The following is a 21,870-nucleotide window of genomic DNA, read 5'->3' as shown; positions in this document are numbered from 1 at the left end:
ATAGGGAATATGCAACTATGTACCTGACATCATCTGCAGCTCTTAGCTTTTGTTCAAGTGCGACTTGAAGTCCCCCCACCCTCAACAGGAGAAACTGTCACTCAAAAGCTTCATCAGCAAGATTACAGAAGCCAACCAGGTCATCCAGGTATCAGATGGGGCAAAGTCAGCAGCTACACCAAAAACAAAGCTGGAACAAAAAGATACATTGCCTCCAGATTCCATAAGGTACACTATGTCAGTGTAACTCTCCACAGTTCTAGAAGAAGCCGACTTGTATATTCTGCTCCAGACCTGAAAATTCTGTGCATCACTATTTTGGCTGTGTAAGGTGTGCTTGGTCACACACTGCCTATCAGACACCAGGAACTGCTTTGAAGCCTATCATTAACTGCAGTAATAAAGAAGTACTGTACCAACATATAAATGATTTGGTTTTAGCAATGTTAAATTTAGTTATTTCATGCATTTTATAATTCTTTAATTTTCAAAACCCCCCTTTTTTTATTTTATACTCTTTGTATATATCTAGTATACAAGAAATTCTTTATATGCTTAATAATTACACTATCTTATGCTTTTCCTGTTATGCCACTTTTGTTGATCCAAAAATTTATGGAAACCAGAGCAGTGAGTGATCAAGGCCTGGAACGCAGAGGCATCGACTCTCAGAACGACCTCCAGGTAGGTGAACCAGTGAATTATTCCTATAGCCCAGACACACTCAACATTACTGTATTACAATCATGGGAGGAGTACTTGATCTACAATTGTCAAAGAGCTCCTGGGGAAATGGGAGGAATCAGGTTTGAGCCATAAGAGGATATGCCCAATTCCAAGTATTGAGAGACCCTTGCCAGCATCAAAGGGACCTCTCCTTGAGAGGACAAATATTTATTAATATTCATACTTTAGCATAATCCAAAAGCCTAAGTGTCATTTGATTATTGCAGCATTATTTTTGCAATGTGCCACTGGGACCAATGGCCCTGCCAACAATCTAGCAAGAATCAAGTTAGTATTGAAAAGTAGCTGGAGAAAGGCAAATGCAAGTAGGATACTGAAATATCCAGCACATTGGGAAACTGAAACATCCTGAACTATGGAATGAGCTAAGCATCTGCAAGTTCATTTTGCCAAACTCTCATATATACAGTAATCCAACAAAAAAAACTTTTTCATGTCAACTAAAGGTGCAGCACAGTCAACGCTGAATGTGAACAGGAATACAAGGGATGAAAGGTTCGAATGGCTTACAATGCACTGAGGAGTCTGAGACAGCAATAAATAGTGAGGTAACATGTTAGAAATATGGTTAACAGCAGCAAAAGGGGAGCACAACTCTGCCGAGAAGACTTCAACCACATGCTACAATTAGGTTGAGATCACAAGATCATTATCAGTAAAGACAGTGAACATTTCACATCAGTTGGTTTAGAACAACACTGGTGTACACTGCAGTAGCAACAAAACTTGAATGAACAGAACATTCCTGAAGTGAGACTTCAAGAATGTTGGATTTTCTAACGTACAATACTGTATACTGTACTTTAAACAGGTGTAAACAGCATAGTACATATACAAGATAAGAATGCATTAAACATTATTTTTTGAGGATTTCCAATAGGCTTTTGGGTTGCTGAATTAGAGAAACTAATTTCAAAATGGTCTTGGTCCCAATGTTTTTGGCTTACGAGGTGTTGTAACAAGATGATGAAGTACCGCACAACAATATATTTTATGCATACGATTTTTATTTACATTTCAGATGTAGAGAAGCTGTAAACACATCTAAGCATTACACAGAAATTGTCGGCAGTGAGCAAGTTTAGTAAAACCAATGTCTAAACTGGTGAAAGGCTCAATTTATCACGATTCTGGATAGCAAGACGACCACTGAGGACGCAATCATTATTTATTATAAACTTCCAACAAAATGCCTAAACGTTAATGAATTATAATGCACACAAGGTTCCCAAGTTACAGCCAACTATACAGTGGTCAGTGGAGCATGGTGCTCACAAAATAAATTTGAGAAACAAACCCTCCAATTTCCTTGGTGTACTGCTCTATCATGTGTGAGTTGAGGCGGAGTAGGAGAACTCGAGGAGACATGGCGTTGCAGATGTATGGAGTCACCTGTTCAAACTTGCTTAGGTACAGTTCCCGTACCTCCTCAGCCACTTTAGTCATGCTTGTCATTGTGTTTCCTGCAAATGAGGTACAGCTTAAAGCAAACTGTGATGAAAGGTTGCTATTACTGAACTGACAATTACAAGCTTTAAGTCATATTAACGTATTCTTATGCAGGGTGTCCTCAAAGTCCCTTCCCAATTTCAAGAATTTATTATACGTATAATATATGAAAGAGCAGTATTCTGCATACGATTGCACAATTTTCACAAAATGAAGTTCCCAGCAAATGGGTTAACATGATGGCCCAATCAAATAGTGACCACTCTCCCCTGATATCATGTCCTTAGACTATTTTTTGATGGGGTTCATGAAAGATATGTTCTTCAGACACCAATAGCTGATTATTAAAACACTGCATCAGAATAAACGATGGCATCATGAAAGTCACACCTGTGTATTAACCAGTACGTGGAATGAAGTGCAGTATCAGTTATGTGTCATATGGGTCACTAGAGGTGCACATGTTGATGTTGCTGAGATTAGACAATCATCAAGTTGTATAAAAGCTATTAGGTCACCTTTCATATAATTTATGTACATCAACATTTTAATGTAAAAAAAAACTGAAAGGAAACTTTGCGGACATCCTTTATTATTAAATTCATAGGAAGTGCTAAACCTACAAGGGTTTAACAGCACCTGGGGACTGGGAGGTAATCAGGATTGATCTAAGACAACAGAGTATAGCTTCAATTCCTTGGATCAGGAGCCCTTTAACATCCAGGCAAACCCCACCGTTTCTTTTCCCCTTGCAACAGCCCCAATTTGACCATTATACCATGGGTTATTTCTGGATAGTAGATTGGTAGACAGCAACCACCCGAAGAGGTACTACTGTCCTACCCCGTGAGTGTGAAACAGAAACCTATAATTGTTTTACATGATGGAAGGATTACTAGTGTCTTGTTTATCTGTCTCATAAACATGCAGGATACCAGGTATAGTATCTTGCTACTTCTACTTACACACTTAGGTCACACTACACATGCATGTATATAAACACCCCATCTGGGTTTTCTTCTATTTTCTTAAGAGTTCTTGTTCTTATTCATTTCCTCATATCTCCATGGAAAAGTGGAAAAGAATTCTTCCTCCGTAAGTCGTGTGTGTTTGAGAGGCAACTAAAATGCTGGGAGCAAGGGGCTACTAACCCCTTCTCATATATAAATTACTAAATTTAAAAAGAAAAGCTTTCATTTTTCTATTTAAGTCAACCCTGCCTTGGTGGGATACGGCCGGTGTGTTTGTAGGAAAAAATACTGTATTTCCTCATTTCCTTTATTTCAGTTTAATAAAGCAATAATTTAATTCACTTCTGGATACATTACAGTCATCTGGAATACCTGCGTTTAAGTTATGCCCGACTACTGATAAAAACCAGATTACTGACAATCACTGTCAGATCCAGACTTTGGGTAAACTGTATTACGTATATTTAACAGTGACTTATACGCTTCTGAAGAGGAGTACAGTATTACTGATGCAATTTTATAAACTGTAGTGTAAAGCACCCCTCTGGCAAAACAGTGAATAATGATGAAAGTTTTTCTTTTTTGGACCACCCTGCCTTGGTGGGAATCGGCCAATGTGTTAATAAAAATAGTATAAATAAATATTCGTCCTTTTCACATTATGAACCTCACAAGATCAAGAATTTCACAGAGCATGCCCACTGACAAATTTACATAGTAAAGTAATATTTTTCAAAGATTTATAACAATTAACCTTTGACTGTCAGTGTTGTATTATACACATCTTAAGAGCCAGTGTTTTTGACGTATTAATGCGCCAAAATTCTAGCGAAGTCAAATCAAGCAGGAGAAAGCTGGTAGGCCCACATGTGAGAGAATGGGTCTGTGTGGTCAGTGTGTGTAGTATATATAAAAAAATACTGCACTACACAGTGCATGATAAAAAAAAATCCGACCATGTTTTTGAATTAAAACGCCAACTTTGAGGTGTATTTTCGTATAGTATTTATGGTTGTATTCTCGCTTTCTTGGTCTCATTTGATAGAATAGAAGATATATTACAGAAATAGAAATGATTTTGATTGGTTTCACGATAAAAAGAACCTTGAAATTGAGCTCAAAGTAGCAGAAATGTTTGATTTTCGTCAATGTTCAAGAGTAAACAAATGACGTCACCATCCAATACGTGTCCAACTGGCTGGTCTAATATGCAGTCACGAATGGGTTGATATTTTTTATACAATTATTACAATAATGCAGTAGTCTGCATAACAGTAACTCTTTCATTTTTTGTGTGAATAAAAATTCAAAATAGAAAGCAAAAGTAATATAGGAGGGGCCTGGAGATGTGACTAATGAACAGAAAAAATGTTATTTTAGTGCCAGGAATGTCTGCATTGTTTATTCTGGATCCTATTTTGAAATTGGCATCTTTTTCAAATTGCGTGAAACTGGCCAAATTGCCAATTTCTGACCACTTTATTGTTAGTTGAAATTAGTAAGTGGGCAGTTTCTTGTACTCTATCAATAGAACAAATGGAGTTCTAAAGAAATAGCTATGAGTTTGGTTGAATTGTCAGCATAGTTGCTGATCACCTTATATGTGTTGTATAGCATATTATAGTACCATCCATGTGCTTTATATAGAAGATCCCTAGTAGGCCGAGTGACTGTATGACGTCACGGGATGCAGCGTGAGTGAGTGACGAGCTGCCTCTTCCTCACTTGACGGATAGACATAGACAGGCGAGCAGGCAGGCCTGGGCTTCCACCTCTTACCACAGTCTGACAATATAGCGTTACCATCCAACAAGTGTGTCTACATTCAACCCTAAAATCTCCTACCGAACCCCACACGACATTTTGGTGACAGCGGTGTGGGCGTAAAATTGATAATTACGCCGATGTACGGAGATTTCTTTCGACCAGCACGACTGTCGCCAGTAGGCCAACCTACCCCAGCCAGCAAGCCAGCCAGCTACCTCAGTCAAGCGTCTACCAGCCACTACATTATTCACTGGTCAGTCTCTTTGTATTAGTGTTTATCTGCTTATTTGCATCACTCCTGAGGGGTTGACCTGAGTTTGTAAAATAAGCCAGCAACCAGTCTGTGGTGAGGGAGTCAGTCAGCCTAGCCTACACCATTCCAGCTTTTGCCTGCCAAGCCAGCTTTCCACCCCTGCTCTGCTCATCGTTAGAAGTTATCGAGCCATTCTGTGTGAAGGGTTAAGCAAAGACAGCCAGCAACTAACCCAGTACTCAAGCAAACCACGTGGGTACAGTCTTCATCGCTTGTGTTTCAAGCTCCAAGCCATTCTGAGTGCTTTTTCATCCCTGTGGTGTTGTGGTATTTCATGGGTTTGTTTTAAGCCAGCCGGCTTAGTGTTTTCGCGCCAGTGAGGGTGTCCCCAGTGAGGCTTACGCCGTTCATCCCATAGGCCACTCACCACTGCCCGGCCTCAGCTCTGCTTCAGCCCACTCACCCAACCACTACCACTGTTGTACTCTTATTATGGGAGCTAGCACCATATTTTAAGGACCACATAGGGGGTCAAGAGCTAGAGTGTGTCTTCGTCAGTGGCGCCACCGTTGAAAGCCTCCTGTGTGAAGTCTATCGTCGATGTAAGCGCAATTCTACGATCACGTGTGCAGAGGACAGTAGCCAGCCGCAAGACGACATAAACATCCTCCACCACCATCCACCTCATTCTTGACCAAGTCGTTACAGCGATAATATTTTTCATAGAGACATTTACAAGAGTTGAGACATTTCTTTTTGTTTCCAGTGATTTCTTAGTGACATTCAGTAACTCTTGATTAGACTCAGTGTTTATTATATACTGATTGCAATATTTTTTTTTTCCCCCTTCTTAATTCAGTGTTAATTTTCGTGCTATTATTTTATGCCTGTTGTGTTGTGTTTCTTTTTTTATACACTTGAAGTAAGTACCTTAGTGTTTTTCCTTTGTTGTGTGTGCAACATATGAGCAGTATAGAACTTGTGTTTACACTTCAGAATCACCTTGTGTTCTCAGTATTCCAGTGAAGTAATTCAGTAATTTATTACCTTGTATTCTGCATCACAACTCAGTGTTGTCTGTTATATTTTCCTCCCAGCATTTGTGTATTCTTGTTTTGTTCTCTCTGTGTGTTGAACATTTTTGTGTTAATTCTTTTCATTTAGCCAGTGTCTAATTTGTCTTATCTCCACAGACAATAGTGCCATTGTTTTGTGCAAGCAAGAAAATTAATTTTTTACAAATTTTTCACACATGAAGTTTCATAGCTAGAAATTTCTAGTATCATGTTTATGTTGATGTGTTGAGTTCTGCATCACTGTAAGTGTTCAAACTTTTTTGTTCTGTGTTTTTGCACCTATTATTTTTCATGTTTCATTGAACAAATTCACTCTTAGTGCAATTTTTAAGTTGTTCATTTAAAGTAAATTGTTCTTTTGCTTTTTCAGTAAGTGTTGTTTAACCCTTTCAGGGTCCGTCCCGTAGATCTACGGCTTTACGGTGAGTGTCCAAACCGTAGATCTACGCCATGAGCTCAGCTCACTCTGATAAACTGTGAGTGGTACATTTGGGCCTAGATATGAGAGAATACATCTATGTGGTATGTGTGCACCACATAAAACATATCCTGCAGCACACTGTGTATAATGAGAGAAAAAAACTGAAATCATGATTTTTCGATTAAAACAGCAACTTTGCAGTGTTTTTTTTGTATGTTTTTTATAGTTGTATTTGCGATTTCTTGGTCTCATTTGATAGAATGGAAGACATATTACAGAAATAGAGATGATTTTGATTGGTTTTAGCACTGGAAATGGCTTGAAACTGAGCTCAAAGTAGCGGAAATGTTAAATTTTTGCCGATATTCAAGAGTAAACAAACGACCTCACACATCTAATACACGTCAGCTGGTGGGTCTAATATACATTCACAAATATGGTGATGATATTTATACAATTATTACAGTATTGCATAACAGTAAATCTTCTATTTTTTGGTGTGAATAAAAATTCATTATGTGAATAAAAAATCAAAATGGAATTTATTTGTAAAGCCTCAAAACATAACTAATGAACAGAGGAAATGTTAGTTTAGTGCCAGGAATGCCTACATTGTTTATTCTGGACCCTATTTTGAAATTGGAATATTTTGAACTTTGTGTTAAATTGGCCAAATTAACAATTTCCGATCACTTTATTTTGTAGTTGAAACAGTTGACTTGGCGATCCATATTGTACAATGATTTGTTCTTATAAGTCGTAATGCATTACGTTAAAACTCATTACGTTAACACCCATTACATAAAACTCATTATGTTAACATCCATTAGTTCTAAGTTATATATGAATTTGTTACTGTATAGAATCAGCCCAGAGCCACCTGCCTGTTCAGCCTATAGCATAGTAGTGTATGTCGAGACGACATACGTAACATGACCGAGCTGTCAGCATAGTTGCTGATCCCCTTATATGTGTTGTATAGCGTATTATAGTACCATCCATGTGCTTTATATAGAAGATCCCTAGTAGGCCAAGTGACTGTATGACGTCACGGGATGCAGAGTGAGTGAGTGACGAGCTGCCTCTTCCTCACTCGACGGATAGACATAGACAGGCGAGCAGGCAGGCCTGGGCTCCCACCTCTCATCACAGTCTGACAATATATAGTGTTACCATCCAACAAGGTGTTTACCTTCAACCCTCGTATCTCCTAAGAACCCCTACGACAGACTGGAACAATGGAATTGGGCGAAAATAGGGCTCAAAGTTGGCGAAATCACTGATGTGTTTATATCGCCGAGATCACTAACTTCACCAAAGCATAATTCTGCAATTTTTCCATCAAATTTCGTACTTTTGGTGTCATTACCATCGGGGAAAAGATTATCATTTCATAAAAAATAATTTTTTTTTTTAATATTCTGAGACAGAGAGAAACACTTCAAGATCTGGGGTCTCAACAGTCAAAGGGTTAAAAAAATATGTTCAGGTTTTTTGAGATCTAAGGAATGCAACCCTAATTTTCTTACATGTTTTGCACTCCAAAAGTGGTAGAAGTCACTGGTAGTGCAGTTTTTACTGTATTTGCAGAAAAAAAATGTCGGGTGATATCTCTCATTAACCCTTAAACTGTCCAAACATAGAACTACGTCCATGTGCGGGGGGGCTCCAAACGTAGATCTACGTTTTTTTTACATGCTTTCAAATGGGGAAAATCAAGGTCGGAGAGCTACGCATGTGAATGTAGATCTACGTTTGGACAGTTTAAGGGTTAAAAGTGAGGCTATATAAAATATCTATTTGGGAGACTGGTTGCAGGTGGGTTACAAAGTACAGCAGATCATTAAACTGAATGCAATCAGACCGCAAGAAATTGTCTTAGCTCCTCTACCCCCACTGCCACTCATGCCACAATTAGCAATCTCATGTGGGGTAGCAACTTTTGTTTATCGGTTAATTTCGAAAATTTTCATCATACCATCATGTCTATGGATATTAACGCCATGGTGCCCAAGAGGAAGAAAATACAGATTTTTGGGATATGCTCACAGGAGATTCACATGTCATGGACACAGCAAGCTCTTCTGTCCTTAGCTAATCATTCAATCATGTAATTAAAAGGAATGAGAAGAAAATAAAGAGCTTGTGCAATAACTAGTGCAGATTGTGACGCTGAAGAAAAAAACAATGAGATCCATACAGCTAAACAATGTGGAAAAGTTAGCGAATGTGTGGATTGATGAGAAAATGAGGAAAGTAGGTCCTTGCTTAGTGTTGAGATAATAAAGCACAAAACCCAACCCTACTATAAAACTAAGTGAGAGAAGGAAGGAGAGCCTTCATAAAACTGAATGTTTAGCAAGACTTTCACTGAAAATGACGAGCACTTCTAGAAGCACTGATGTGCAGTGGGGTCTCGAGTAGGTGATGATTCTTTATCACCTGCATAAAGTACTGTTGTAAAAACAACAGAGGAGCATTCTTACATGATACTGGACCACTCCAGAACACTATCAAACACCAAGAACTTAGCATCCACATCAACACAAGAACCACAATCCACCTCAGCCCAATAGGACACATCAACCTTCTGCACAAATTTCAAAGTCAATAACCAATGTAATACAAGAAAAATAAAAATTTTTCACATTTTATAATATCCCCCCCCCCAAAAAAAAAAAATTGTTTGGAATGTTTGTAGAACATAAACCTATGCTTCCCATTGTTCTTTATTTTATTTACACCAAATTAAACACTAATTTTTAAGAATGTAATCTCCCACTCCAATCAACAGTCAACTGTAAAATAAGTCAAGAAGTCTGTATTACTGAATACACAAAAAGCTCCCAAAAGGGACATTTGACATGGAAATGCCAGTTTGTTCTGAGAACAATGTTTGGTAGCAGAAAACATTACTATAAAGTGCAAAAAAAAAAAATCCATACCTTGAAATCATTTTAAAATTCAATACTCACATCCAGTACATAACCAAGGTTTAAAAAAAAAAAAAATGTACAAATGATAACTCAAGCAAGCGTTAGACAGCACATGCCCACACTCTTCAGAGGTTTAAATTTAGACTGCATGGCAAGTTATGATGCTGGATGCAAGATAAACTTTTGACCACTGAAACATATGGGTTCATCCATTCTTGTTTTCTGCTTCGTGGCTGCTCTACCACTGGAGCAATTTCTCTCAAGGCTCGAGTCCCAATTTCTCTCGAGGCTCAACAGAAGTTGTGGTAATCTGGTAGTCAGTCTTGGTCTAAGTGGTGTTGAAACAGATGAGTTTTATTGAGTTTTAATAAGAATTTGAGTGAGACTTTAATTTTAAACGAATGTGTGGTAGCCACTGTGCTGCAGTTTTCTGAACATATCACTGGGTGAGGTGTTCTGGGAGAGCAAAACTCCATTCATCCACACCACATCCTCCTGCCATACCCTCTCTAACAATTATCCTCTCAATTACACCCTCACACTATATACTTAAGCATATAAACCATCATATGTAAAGAGCACTGTATTAGATACAATGCATGGGAGGGTGGGAATGAACTGGAGAATGAGAAAAAAGTTGGTGGCAATTTAGCTGCTGCTGCCCTTACACATCATCCCACTCCTCCCACACCACACTTCTTCACGCCCATGCTACATTCAACTACAGAACTGAAGGAGTGGTGAGCACACACATGTAAAACAGTACACCACTTCATATGATGTTCAAGAGGGTGATGCAGTGAAACACATGTTAAGCCATCAATGGACACAGCTTTTTTTTTCCTTATATGTACAGCGGAACCTCAAATTTCAAACGTATCACTTATTGAACTTTTCGAAAATAGATCGCCTTTTTCGAACCAACTTTGTCCCTATTATCGAACTTGCCCCTATTTTCGAACTGCCAGGTACCAGACCTGTCCGGCAGCCCACTCTGTCTGCGTCCCCACGCAGGCGCTGTGAGCCAGTCTGGTTTTGTTGATGCTTGAGTGAACACTAACCTGTGCTCTCATTCAAACATTTTACGATTATTTCATTGTGTTTAGTGCTTGTGGGACTGTGAAATAAGCTACCATGGGCCCAAAGAAACTTGCTAGTGGTATCCCTGTGGTAAAGAAAGTGAGAAACACCATAGATGTGAAGAAGGAAATAATACAGAAGTATGAAAGTGGTGTGAGACTTGTTGAGCTTGCCAGGATGTACAGAGGACTGTGGACAGTTATTTTGTGAGACAGAAACAGAGGACTGTAGACAGTTATTTTGTGAGACAGGGGTCCAGTGACTCAAGCTGGTCCTAGTGGCATTAAAATACAGAGAAAGGAAGTAACCCCAGAGAGGGTTTTGATACCTAAAGTCTTCATGGAGGGGGATTCTCCTTCCAAACTCCCTATCTTCCAGATGCCATCACCAATTTCAATAAAGGTAAGTAAAAATATTATTTTATATGTTTATTTAAATTTATTAATACGTATATAATTGAACACTATATTTGTTGTATGTAAAACTATAATTAATCTCTATAAAACGCATTTTTTTGTGAATATTTCTGGGTTTCTGGAACAGATTAATTGTACAGTGGACCCCCGCATAGCGAACTTAATCCGTGCAAGAGGGCTGGTCGTTATGCGAAATGTTCGCTATGCGAATTAATTTTCCCCATAAGAAATAATGGAAATAAAATTAATCCGTGCAAGACACCCAAAAGTATGAAAAAAAAATTTTTTTACCACATAAAAATGTTAATTTTAGTACACACAAACTGAAAAAGGCATGCACAATTACATGATACTTACTTTTATTGAAGATCTGGTGATGATTGATGGGATGGGAGGAGGGGAGAGCATTATCTTCTTACTGTTTAGAAGGGGAATCCCCTTCCATTAGGACTTGAGGTAGCAAGTCCTTTTCTGGGGTTACTTCCCTTCTTCTTTTAATGCCACTAGGACCAGCTTGAGAGTCACTGGACCTCTGTCGCACAACAAATCTGTCCATAGAGCTCTGTACCTCCCGTTCCTTCAAGACTTTCCTAAAATGGGCCATAACATTGTCATTGAAATAGTCACCAGCACGGCTTGCAACAGCTGTGTCAGGGTGATTTTCATCCATAAAGGTTTGCAGTTCAACCCACTGTGCACACATTTCCTTAATTTTTGAAGTAGGCACAATGGATTCCACAACTATCATAGGCTTCTCAGGGTTAGCCCCAAACCCTTCAAAATCTTTCTTAATTTCCATACTAATTCTCACCCTTTTTACCACAGGGTTGGCACTAGAAGCTTTCTTGGGGCCCATGGTCACTTATTTTCCAGAAACAGCACCGAAAACACTGTAATAATACGAAATATTCCGAGTGTATGCTTGAATGTTACCGCGGAGGCTAGCTGGTAAACAATGGGACGGGCGGCACATGTGAGGCTGGCTGAGGGCCCACATTGGACGCGTCTCGGACGAAGTTCGCTGAGCGGGTTTTTGTCTACTATGCGGGGCAAAATTTCAGCGAACAAAGCGTTCGCTATGCGGATTGTTCGCTATGCAAGGCGTTCGCTATGCGGGGGTCCACTGTATTTCCATTATTTCTTATGGGAAATATTGCTTTGCTTTTCAGACTTCTCGAATTTAGAAGTAGCTCCTGGAACGGATTAAGTTCGATATTTGAGGTTCCACTGTACAGGTAATTTAATTTAAATATAATTTGAAATAAAAGATTGTGGAAAATGCTAATTCATTACAAAATCCAGATCTTATGAATGGGGGGAGCAACATTTTTTTAATGAAACCAGTGTGATTATTGACAAGTGTCGTTTGCAGTTTGTTAACAGTTAGCCCAGTGATTCCTCTTCCAGTTCATTTCATATATGACATTTATTATACAGGTCTTCCATCACTAATGTGGCAATCAGTAATCTGGCACTAATTTCAGCTAGCATAATTTCAAATTTCCAGGGTTGCCACACTAACCTGCTGCTACTGTTTGGTGGCACTACTTACTGCATGTCATTCCAATTTCTTTTTCTCCATTTATTGTTATAACCTGCTTACTTCCAGTCTTAGCCATGGTCCCAACAAATAAAAAAAATGCTTCTTGTTGTGTAAAGCACATACACTATATACTGTCCATAAAAGATAAGGTGGCTTTGAAGCTACTGTTGGTAGCCATGAGCTCAGCTCACTCAGATAACTTGTGACTGGCAAATTTGGGCCTACATGTGAGAGACTAGGACTGTGTGGTTAAATACACTACCTAACAGAATACTCCATTTGACTGAATGTACAGCAATGCAAGCAACCATATGACCTGTCTTTGTAATACTCATTTGTGCTTTATAGTTATCTGTTTACAATAATGTTTTATCACTGATTTCATCATTGCTTAGTTAATCTTAAGTTAATTTTAAGCCAGCCCGTAATGCTATGCATATAAGTGGCTTTGGCATGCTGCTCTTACCTGTATTTTTTGTACCTCTGTTTGTATGCTTAAATTACTAAATAAATAAATAAATAAATAAAGTGTGCACTATACAGCCTCTCCTCACTTAGCGACATACTTGTTTACCGACGCCTTGGACTTACAACAGGCTCTCTGACCAGTATGCATACTTAAATAATGTATATTAGAGCTTATTTCCTCTATTCTGTTTATTTCAATATACAGTACACTACTGTATAAGCATTTAAAAATACAGTATATCAGAATGTTATAAATGGTGCAAAGGTAAAATTAAAACAATATCAAAGATGGTTGACACAAACCCACTACCATTACAGTATGCTCCTCACTTAGCGACAAATTCGTTTAATGACGTGGTCTTAGAAACGGAACTCCGTTGTTAACCCTTAAACTGTCCGAACGTAGATCTATGTTTTATTTACATGCTGTCATTTGGGGAAAATAAAGGTCGGAGCCCTACGCACGTGAATACAGATCTACGTTTGGACAGTTTAACCTGTAAATGGTCCAAACGTATATATACGTTCTCTACCGTAGTGCCTCAAATTTTTTGAGATAAAAAAATCGTGTTTTAATAGGAAAAAAGAGCATATGGTACCCAGGCATCCCAAATTATTTTAATATGGCACACAGTGAGTGCGCACACCCATTCTCTCATGTCTAGGTGACTCAGGTTCATCATGGCAATGTTGAATGTATGACAAATAAAATGTATATATGTACATGTATATGTTTGGGGCACTAGCGGTAAAAACGTATATATACATTTGGACTGTTTACAGGTTAAGGGTTAAGTGAGGAGAAGCTGTATAAAAAAATCCTGCAGCATGCAGTACATGAGAAAAAACTGTAACCGTGGTGTAAAACAGCAACTTCGCAGTGTACGTATTTTCGTATGGTTGTATTCTCATTTTATTTGTCTCATCTGACAGAATGGAAGATATGTTACAGAAATAGATATGATTTTGATTGGTTTCACAATGAAAAGTACTATGAAGTTGAGCTCAAAGTAGCAGAAATGTTCGATTTTTGCCAATGTTCAAGAGTAAACAAATGACGCCACCATCCAATACGTGTCTAACTGGCCAGTCTAATACGCAGTAATGAATGGGTTGACATTATTTACACAATTACAATAATGCAGTAGTCTGCATAACAATAAATCTTCTATTTTTTGTGCGAATAAAAATTCAAAATGGAAAGCAAGAGTAATATAAATGGGGCCAGGAGACATGACTAATGAAAAGAGAAAATTTTATTTTAGTGCCAGGAATGTCTGCATTGTTTATTCTGGACCCTATTTTGAAATTGGCATCTTTAGAAATTTGTGTGAAATTGGCCAAATTGCTGATTTCTGACCACTTTATTGGTTAGTTGACATAGGTGAATGGATGGTTTCTTGTACTCAATTGACAGAATAGAAGGAATACTAGTGAAATAGCTATGAGTTTGGTAGACTGGAACAATGTAATTGGGCCAAACATAGGGCAAAAACTGGGTGAAATTGCCTCTGTGTAAATATTGCCATTTATTTATATTTTATTTGGACATGATACTTAGTTGTACAAAGAAATATAGTGATTGGGTGTACATGCCAAAAGTCCCTTGTATGCAGAGCATTATGGGCAGCTTAAAATTAATTTAAGATTAACTAAGCAATGATATATTCAGTGGTAAAAATTATAGTAAACAAATTACAACATGATGTGCAAACGAGTATTTCAAATAAGAAACATTAAAGTAGTACAAATTTGTAGCATAACAATGTATAATATTATAAAATCAGATCGAGTAAAATCAATGATTTGTAGTGCAGAAACAGGTCATATGGTCATTAGATGAGTTACTGTGCATTCAAGAAATGGAGTATTCTATTAGGTAATGTAATTAAAAAAAAAAACATAGTTTGATAAGGTCACAGGTTATATATTTATGAGATTCAGTTATTCAGTATTTATTTAGTTGTGGTTGAGCAAGTGGTTTTTAAGAAGAGTCTTGAATTGATAAACAGACAGTATTTCTTTTATATTCACAGATAATGAATTCCAGATTTTTGGGCCTTTTATGTGCATTGAGTTGTTACATAGTGTGAGATGGACACGAGGAACATCAAAGAGTGATCTGTGCCTTGTGTTATGGTCATGTGTTCTGTTGAGGTTGGTAAGGAGAAGTCTGAGGGGAGGGTTTATATCCAAGTTTAGTGTTCTATGTATGTAGTAGGCACAACAATAAGTATGGATGTTTTGTATGGTGAGTAAGTTTAGAGTTTTGAATATTGGTGGAGTATGCTGCCTGGAGTGGAAATTTATCATTCTGACTGCAGCCTTTTGTTGGGTAATTAATGGTCTGAGATGATTTATTGTTGTTGAGCCCCATGCACAAATTCCATAGGTGAAATAGGGGTAAATGAGTGAGTGATATAGGGCCAGGAGGGCTGACTGTGGAACATAATACAGTATCTTCGATAGTATGCCTACGGTCTTGGAGATTTTCTTGGAAAATTGTTGAAGATTGAGACACTTATGCAGCATATGGGAATCTTTATTCAGGAAACGTTTCGCCACACAGTGGCTTCATCAGTTCAATACAAAGAGGAAGGCGTAAGGAGAGGAGTATGAGGTAATCAGTCCCTCAGCCTGGAGTCGATGTGTTCAGTCCATCAATCTTGTAGAAGATGGACTGAACACATCGACTCCAGGCTGAGGGACTGATTACCTCATACTCCTCCTCTCCTTACGCCTTCCTCTTTGTATTGGACTGATGAAGCCACTGTGTGGCGAAACGTTTCCTGAATAAAGATTCCCATATGCTGCATAAGTGTCTCAATCTTCAACTTGTCAGTTTTTCAAACCATTCATCACAACTGGAAAATTGTTGTACATGTGTTTGAAACATGAGTCTATTATTTATTGAGTCTATTATCAAGGTGGATTCCTAAGAATTTTCCCTCTGTGAGCTTTGTGATAGGTGATCCGTTTATCATTATGTAAAGAGGAACATCTGTAGTTCTGTTCCCAAACTGAATGTAGTAGGTTTTGTCAATATTGAGAGTAAGTTTGTCAATCATCATCTAGGTAGATATTTTCTGTAATTCGGTATTTATAGTATTGGCTAGTATGACTGAGCTAGGGTGAGAGAAGACGTATGTAGTGTCATCTGCAAATAGTGTGGGTTTGAGTAGTTGCGATGCATTTGGTAAGCCATTAGGTTAAGTGTATTCTAATCTAACCACTCTGTAATCAGGCAAAATCACTAATCTGGTACCCTACAGGACCTGATGATGCTGAATTAGTGAAGGCCAACCTGTATTTAAATGCAGTGTAGCATTGTCTGCAGTGGTATAAACAAAAATTGCAACATAAATGAGTGTCACTGAAGCTTATAAACAGTTTCATACTGCACAGTAATATTGAGCACTGATAGTGTACAGTGGAACCTCAAAAATCCAACTTAATCCATTCCAGGAGCTAGTTCTAAATTCGAAAAGTCTGAAATTTGAAGCAATATATCCCATAAGAAATAATGGAAATACAATTAATCCATTCCAGAAACCCAAAAATATTCACACAAAAAATACATTTTATAGAGATCAATTACAGTTTTATATACAACAAATACTATAGTTTTTAACTATGTATAGTAATACATATAAAATAAAATTTTTACTTACCTTTATTGAAGATTGGTGATGGTATCTGGAAGATAGGGAGGAGGAGAGAGGGAGTTGGGGTTAGTGTTTGGAAGGAGAATCCTCCTCCATGAGGACTTCAGGTAAAGCCCTCTCTGGGGTTACTTCCCTTCTCTGTCTTTTAATGCCACTAGGTCCAGCTTGAGAGTCATTGGACCCCTGTCTCACTAAATAACTGTCCACAACCCTCTGTTTCTGGCGCCTCTAACATTTCCCTAAAATGGGACATGGTTCTGTCACTGAACTTGTTGCAAAGATGGCTTGTTTCAGCTTTCTCAGGGTGGTACTTCTGCAAAACATTTGAACATCATTCCACTTGGCACAAATCTCCTTAATCTTTGAAGAAGGCACCTCATCCACTCCCTATATTAACACCTTTTGCAACATCAGCTTCCTTGATCTGTTCTTTCTTTGACAGGATAGAACCGATGGTGGACTTGTTTTTCCCATACATCCTGGCAAGCTCAACAAGTCTCACACCACTCTCATACTTCTGTATTATTTCCTTCTTCACATCTATGGTGTTTCTCACTTTCTTTACCACAGGGGCACCACTAGCAAGTTTCTTGGGGCCCATGGCAGCTTATTTCACAGTCCCACAAGCACTAAACACAACGAAATAATAGTAAAATGCTTGAATGAGAGCGCAGGTTCGTGTTCACTCAAGCATAAACAAAGCTAGACTGCTCACGGTGCCTGCGCGGGGATGCAGACAGAGCGGGCAGCAGACAGGTCCCGTACCCGGCGGTCCGAAAATAGGGGCGCGTTTGATAATAGGGACACAGTTTGTCCGAAAAAATGGTCCTATTTTCGAAACGTTCGATATGTGATACGTTCGATTTTTGAGGTTCCACTGTACTTAACTCGAATATCCTTTCCAAATCAAATCTGGAGCTGTGAATGTGTTGTACACAAAACATTTTTATTTTTATAAGAGTTCAGCTGAGAGAAAATTACAGCTAAAAAAAGAAGTGTTCATAGCAGGGTAGTGAACTTTCTGCTCAACTAAGCTCAGGATAACAGGATTTGACTATACCTCTGATATTCCCCGTGTATGCCTCAGCCTGAGTAAAAACTCAATGTCCATAAAAGGCCTCAAAATTTGGAACAATATGCCAGAAGATTCCAAAGGTTCCTATCTGCCAATTGCTTCAAAGCTATTATAAAAAATCACCTACTTACCTTAATGTGATTCATATAGCAATAGTCTATATTCAAACACATCATCTTAAACCCTGTTTGATGAGATTTTATCCATTATTCATCTTCCTGTACTTCTGGTTTCTGCTGTTTCTCTCTGCACCCACATTTTACCATATGTTTCAATTCTCTTCATTCAGACATAGATGCTGTACTAAAAATTTACCTATAAAAATCACTGTACAGTACTTATTTACAGATGTTCCTCACTTTACGAAGGTTCGACTTTATGATGGTGTGATAGCGATGCACATTCATTAATCAGCAATATATGAATGAGATATGGAAGACATTTGCGAACATGTTCAAGGGCTTTAACAAAGATTCTGCTGTTGATGAAAAAAATAAGTAAGATTTTATTGACTGAGAGACAGCTAGAATTGGAAATGGATGAAGATCTTCATCAGCTTGTTGGTACTGAGGCTGAAGAGCTCATTGAACTGGAGGAAGCAAGCAGTAAAGAAGCAGAGGCAGAGGAAGCAGAAGTTATACTCGACACACCAAGACGGTTCACAACAAAATAAATTGGCAGAGGCATTTGCTTGTGCCAATACAGTACTGTACATTCATTGATAGGATAAACTTGTAATCACTTACATATTTACTTTTCAATAATGGTATTTAGTTACAGTAATTATCTGTTTATTTACTTATTTAGTGACAGCAGTTATTTATCTATCACATTTATATTTGGCTTACAATATTTTCAACTTTCCATGGATTCACTGGAACATAACTCCATTGTAAGTTGAGGAGCACCTATGTGCCAGAGAACATCCCACCCCCCACTCTTTAACAGTCTGAACTTACTAAATATTAAAAATATGCACTCATATTACTACCTAATTTATATATACATTGTACAGTGGACCCTCGTTTTTCGTGATTAATCCATTCCATAGAGTCTGCTGAAAGTCAAAATTCATGAACAGCAAAACCATTTTCCCCATAAGAAATAATGGAAATACAATTAATTTGTTTCAGACACCCAAAAGTATTAACAAAAAACATTTTTTTTAAAGATTAAATACAGATTTACATACAGAAAACAATGACAAATAAATATAAAGCACTAATAAAATGGATAAATGAACATTTAACCCCTTCAGGGTCCGTCCCGTAGATCTACGGCTTCACGTTCAGGGTCCAAACCGTAGATCTACACCATGAGCTCAGCTCACTCTGATAAGCTGTGAGTGGTAAATTTGGGCCTAGATATGAGAGAATACATCTATGTGGTATGTGTGCACCATATAAAATAAATCCTGCAGCACACAGTGTATAATGAGAGAAAAAAAACGAGACCGTGATTTTTTTATTGAAACAGCGACTTTGCAGTGTTTTTCCATATGTTTTTTATAGTTGTATTTGCGATTTCTTGGTCTCATTTGATAGAATGGAAGACATATTACAGAAATGGAGATTATTTTGATTGATTTTAGCACTGGAAATGGCTTGAAACTGAGCTCAAAATAGTGGAAATGTTAAATTTTTGCCGATGTTCAAGAGTAAACAAACGACCTCACACATCTAATACACGCCAGCTGGTGGGTCTAATATACATTCACAAATGTGGTGATGATACTTATACAATTATTACAATATTGCATAACAGTAAATCTTCTATTTTTTGGTTGGAATAAAAATTCATTACGTGAATAAAAAATAAAAATGGAATTCATTTGTAAAGCCTCAAAACGTAACTAATGAACAGAGGAAACATTAGTTTAGTGCCAGGAATACCTACATTGTTTATTCTGGACCCTATTTTGAACTTTGTGTTAAATTGGCCAAATTACCAATTTCCGATCAGTTTATTTTGTAGTTGAAGCAGTTGACTTGGCGATTTCTTGTGCTCAATTGATAGAACAGAAGTAATACTAGTGAAATAGCTAAGAATTTGGTCTACTGGAATAATGTAATTGACCTAAAATGGAAGTCAAAGTCGGCAAAATTGCCAATTCGTAAATATCGCTGACACATCAAAATTCGCAAAGCATAATTTCGTCATTTTTCCATCACATTTCGTACTTTTTGTTTTATTACCTTCAGAAAAAGATTCTCTACCATTTCATAAGAAAAAAATAACAAAATTTTTTTTTTAAATTCCTGGACCCTGGTGCGCACTTTGAAATTTAGCCTCTGGACCCGGAAAGGGTTAACATCACACTTACCTTTATTGAGGACTCTTGTTGGTATATGGCAGACAGGTAAGAGGCGAGAAGGAGGCGAGTTTATTATGCTTCAATATGACGCTAATATAATCTCTACAGCTTATTTATCTATCACAATTCATCTAATATGACATAATAAACAATATTATAACATAGAAACATAATATTTACTCTAGAATTAATAAAATATGTCAATGTATGTGAGGAGTAAGTGGTGGTGGCGGAGTTTGGTTTATAAGGGCCAATGAGAGAAGCCGTACATATTAGTGGCAGTGGAGGCGGCAGCAGAAGGTACCACCACTATTCACACTGAAACAATGTACGTAATTTATAAATAAGAAATATTTACACTTACCTTGGAGATGTTAGTTTAATTAGTTAGTTTGATGGAGGAGATACTGACAGAGGTTTAGGGTGGTGGAAGATAGTAGGGTGGCATATGTTCAGTGGCCCTATACACCTCCAACAACATTGGAGAGTTACTTTCGTGTCGTTTTTCTATTGCTTAATTGCTTAAATTACTTGCTACACAGTTAATGCTACACTTTATCGCTAGCTGGCACTATAGTCTTTATCGATACCTGCTGCTTTAGTATCATACATATCTTAGAATCACTGAAGAAGGCACATTTTCCCCTTTCTCTTCCTCCTCCACTTTGGTATTTTGCTATGAGTTTCTTCTTGAATTCTATTGTGTTTCTTTCCTTCTTTACCAAAGGACTGATATTAGGAGCTTTCTTTGGGTCCATGTTGGCTTATTTAGCAGTTGCAAGCACAAAAAACAATGGATTATTATGAAATATATCGTATGAACCCATGGGGTGATGGGCACTCACCCACAAATCATGCCACACTGACTCTCTGAATGTTGCGTTGGAGCCTTTGTGTATGCCCGGCCGCTCCTAGCTGCACAGACAGGTCCCAAACAACAGACGAATCACAAGGCCAATCACAAACTGCAAGGCTATATTTTTGCTGAAAAAAGTGGCTGAAAGTTGGATTTCACCAAAGTCGTGGCCACCAAAACGCTGGGGGTTCACTGTATATATTATTATTAATTTTTATTAACACACTGGCCGATTCCCACCAAGGCAGGGTGGCCCGACAAAGAAAAACTTTCACCATCATTCACTAAATCACTGTCTTGCCAGAAGGGTGCTTTACACTACAGTTTTTAAACTGCAACATTAACACCCCTCCTTCAGAGTGCAGGCACTGTACTTCCCATCTCCAGGACTCAAGTCCGGCCTGCCGGTTTCCCTGGATCCCTTCATAAAGATTATTTTGCTCACACTCCAACAGCACGTCAAGTATAAAAAACCATTTGTCTCCACTCACTCCTATCAAACACGCTCACACATGCCCGCTGGAAGTCCAAGCCCCTCGCACACAAAACCTCCTTTACCCCCTCCCTCCAACCTTTCCTAGGCCGACGCCCTACCCCGCCTTCCTTCCGCTACAGACTGATACGCTCTTGAAGTCATTCTGTTTCGCTCCATTCTCTCTACATGTCCGAACCACCTCAACAACCATTCCTCAGCCCTCTGGACAACAGTTTTGGCAATCCCGCACCTCCTCCTAACTTCCAAACAACGAATTCTCTGCATTATATTCACACCACACATTGCCCTCAGACATGACACCTCCACTGCCTCCAGGATTCTCCTCGCTGCAACATTC

General features: G+C 38.2%; 1 protein-coding gene across 3 annotated transcripts in view; it reads right to left on the bottom strand.

The window, feature by feature from the left end:
• The window catches only part of LOC128706530 (uncharacterized), a 68,268-nt gene that overhangs the window by 22,604 nt on the left and 23,794 nt on the right, over window positions 1-21,870 (bottom strand). For all 3 annotated transcript variants that reach the window (XM_053801439.2, XM_053801440.2, XM_070090820.1), the window contains one exon: window positions 2,045-2,210. In XM_053801439.2, coding sequence (XP_053657414.1) covers window positions 2,045-2,210 — 166 coding nt within the window. The remainder of the gene's footprint in view (window positions 1-2,044; window positions 2,211-21,870) is intronic.

The sequence above is a fragment of the Cherax quadricarinatus genome, chromosome 3, assembly GCF_038502225.1.
Source record: "Cherax quadricarinatus isolate ZL_2023a chromosome 3, ASM3850222v1, whole genome shotgun sequence".
Taxonomy (NCBI): domain Eukaryota; kingdom Metazoa; phylum Arthropoda; class Malacostraca; order Decapoda; family Parastacidae; genus Cherax; species Cherax quadricarinatus.
Note: the sequence above shows the minus strand (reverse complement) of the source record. Positions and strands in the feature narration are given on the sequence as shown.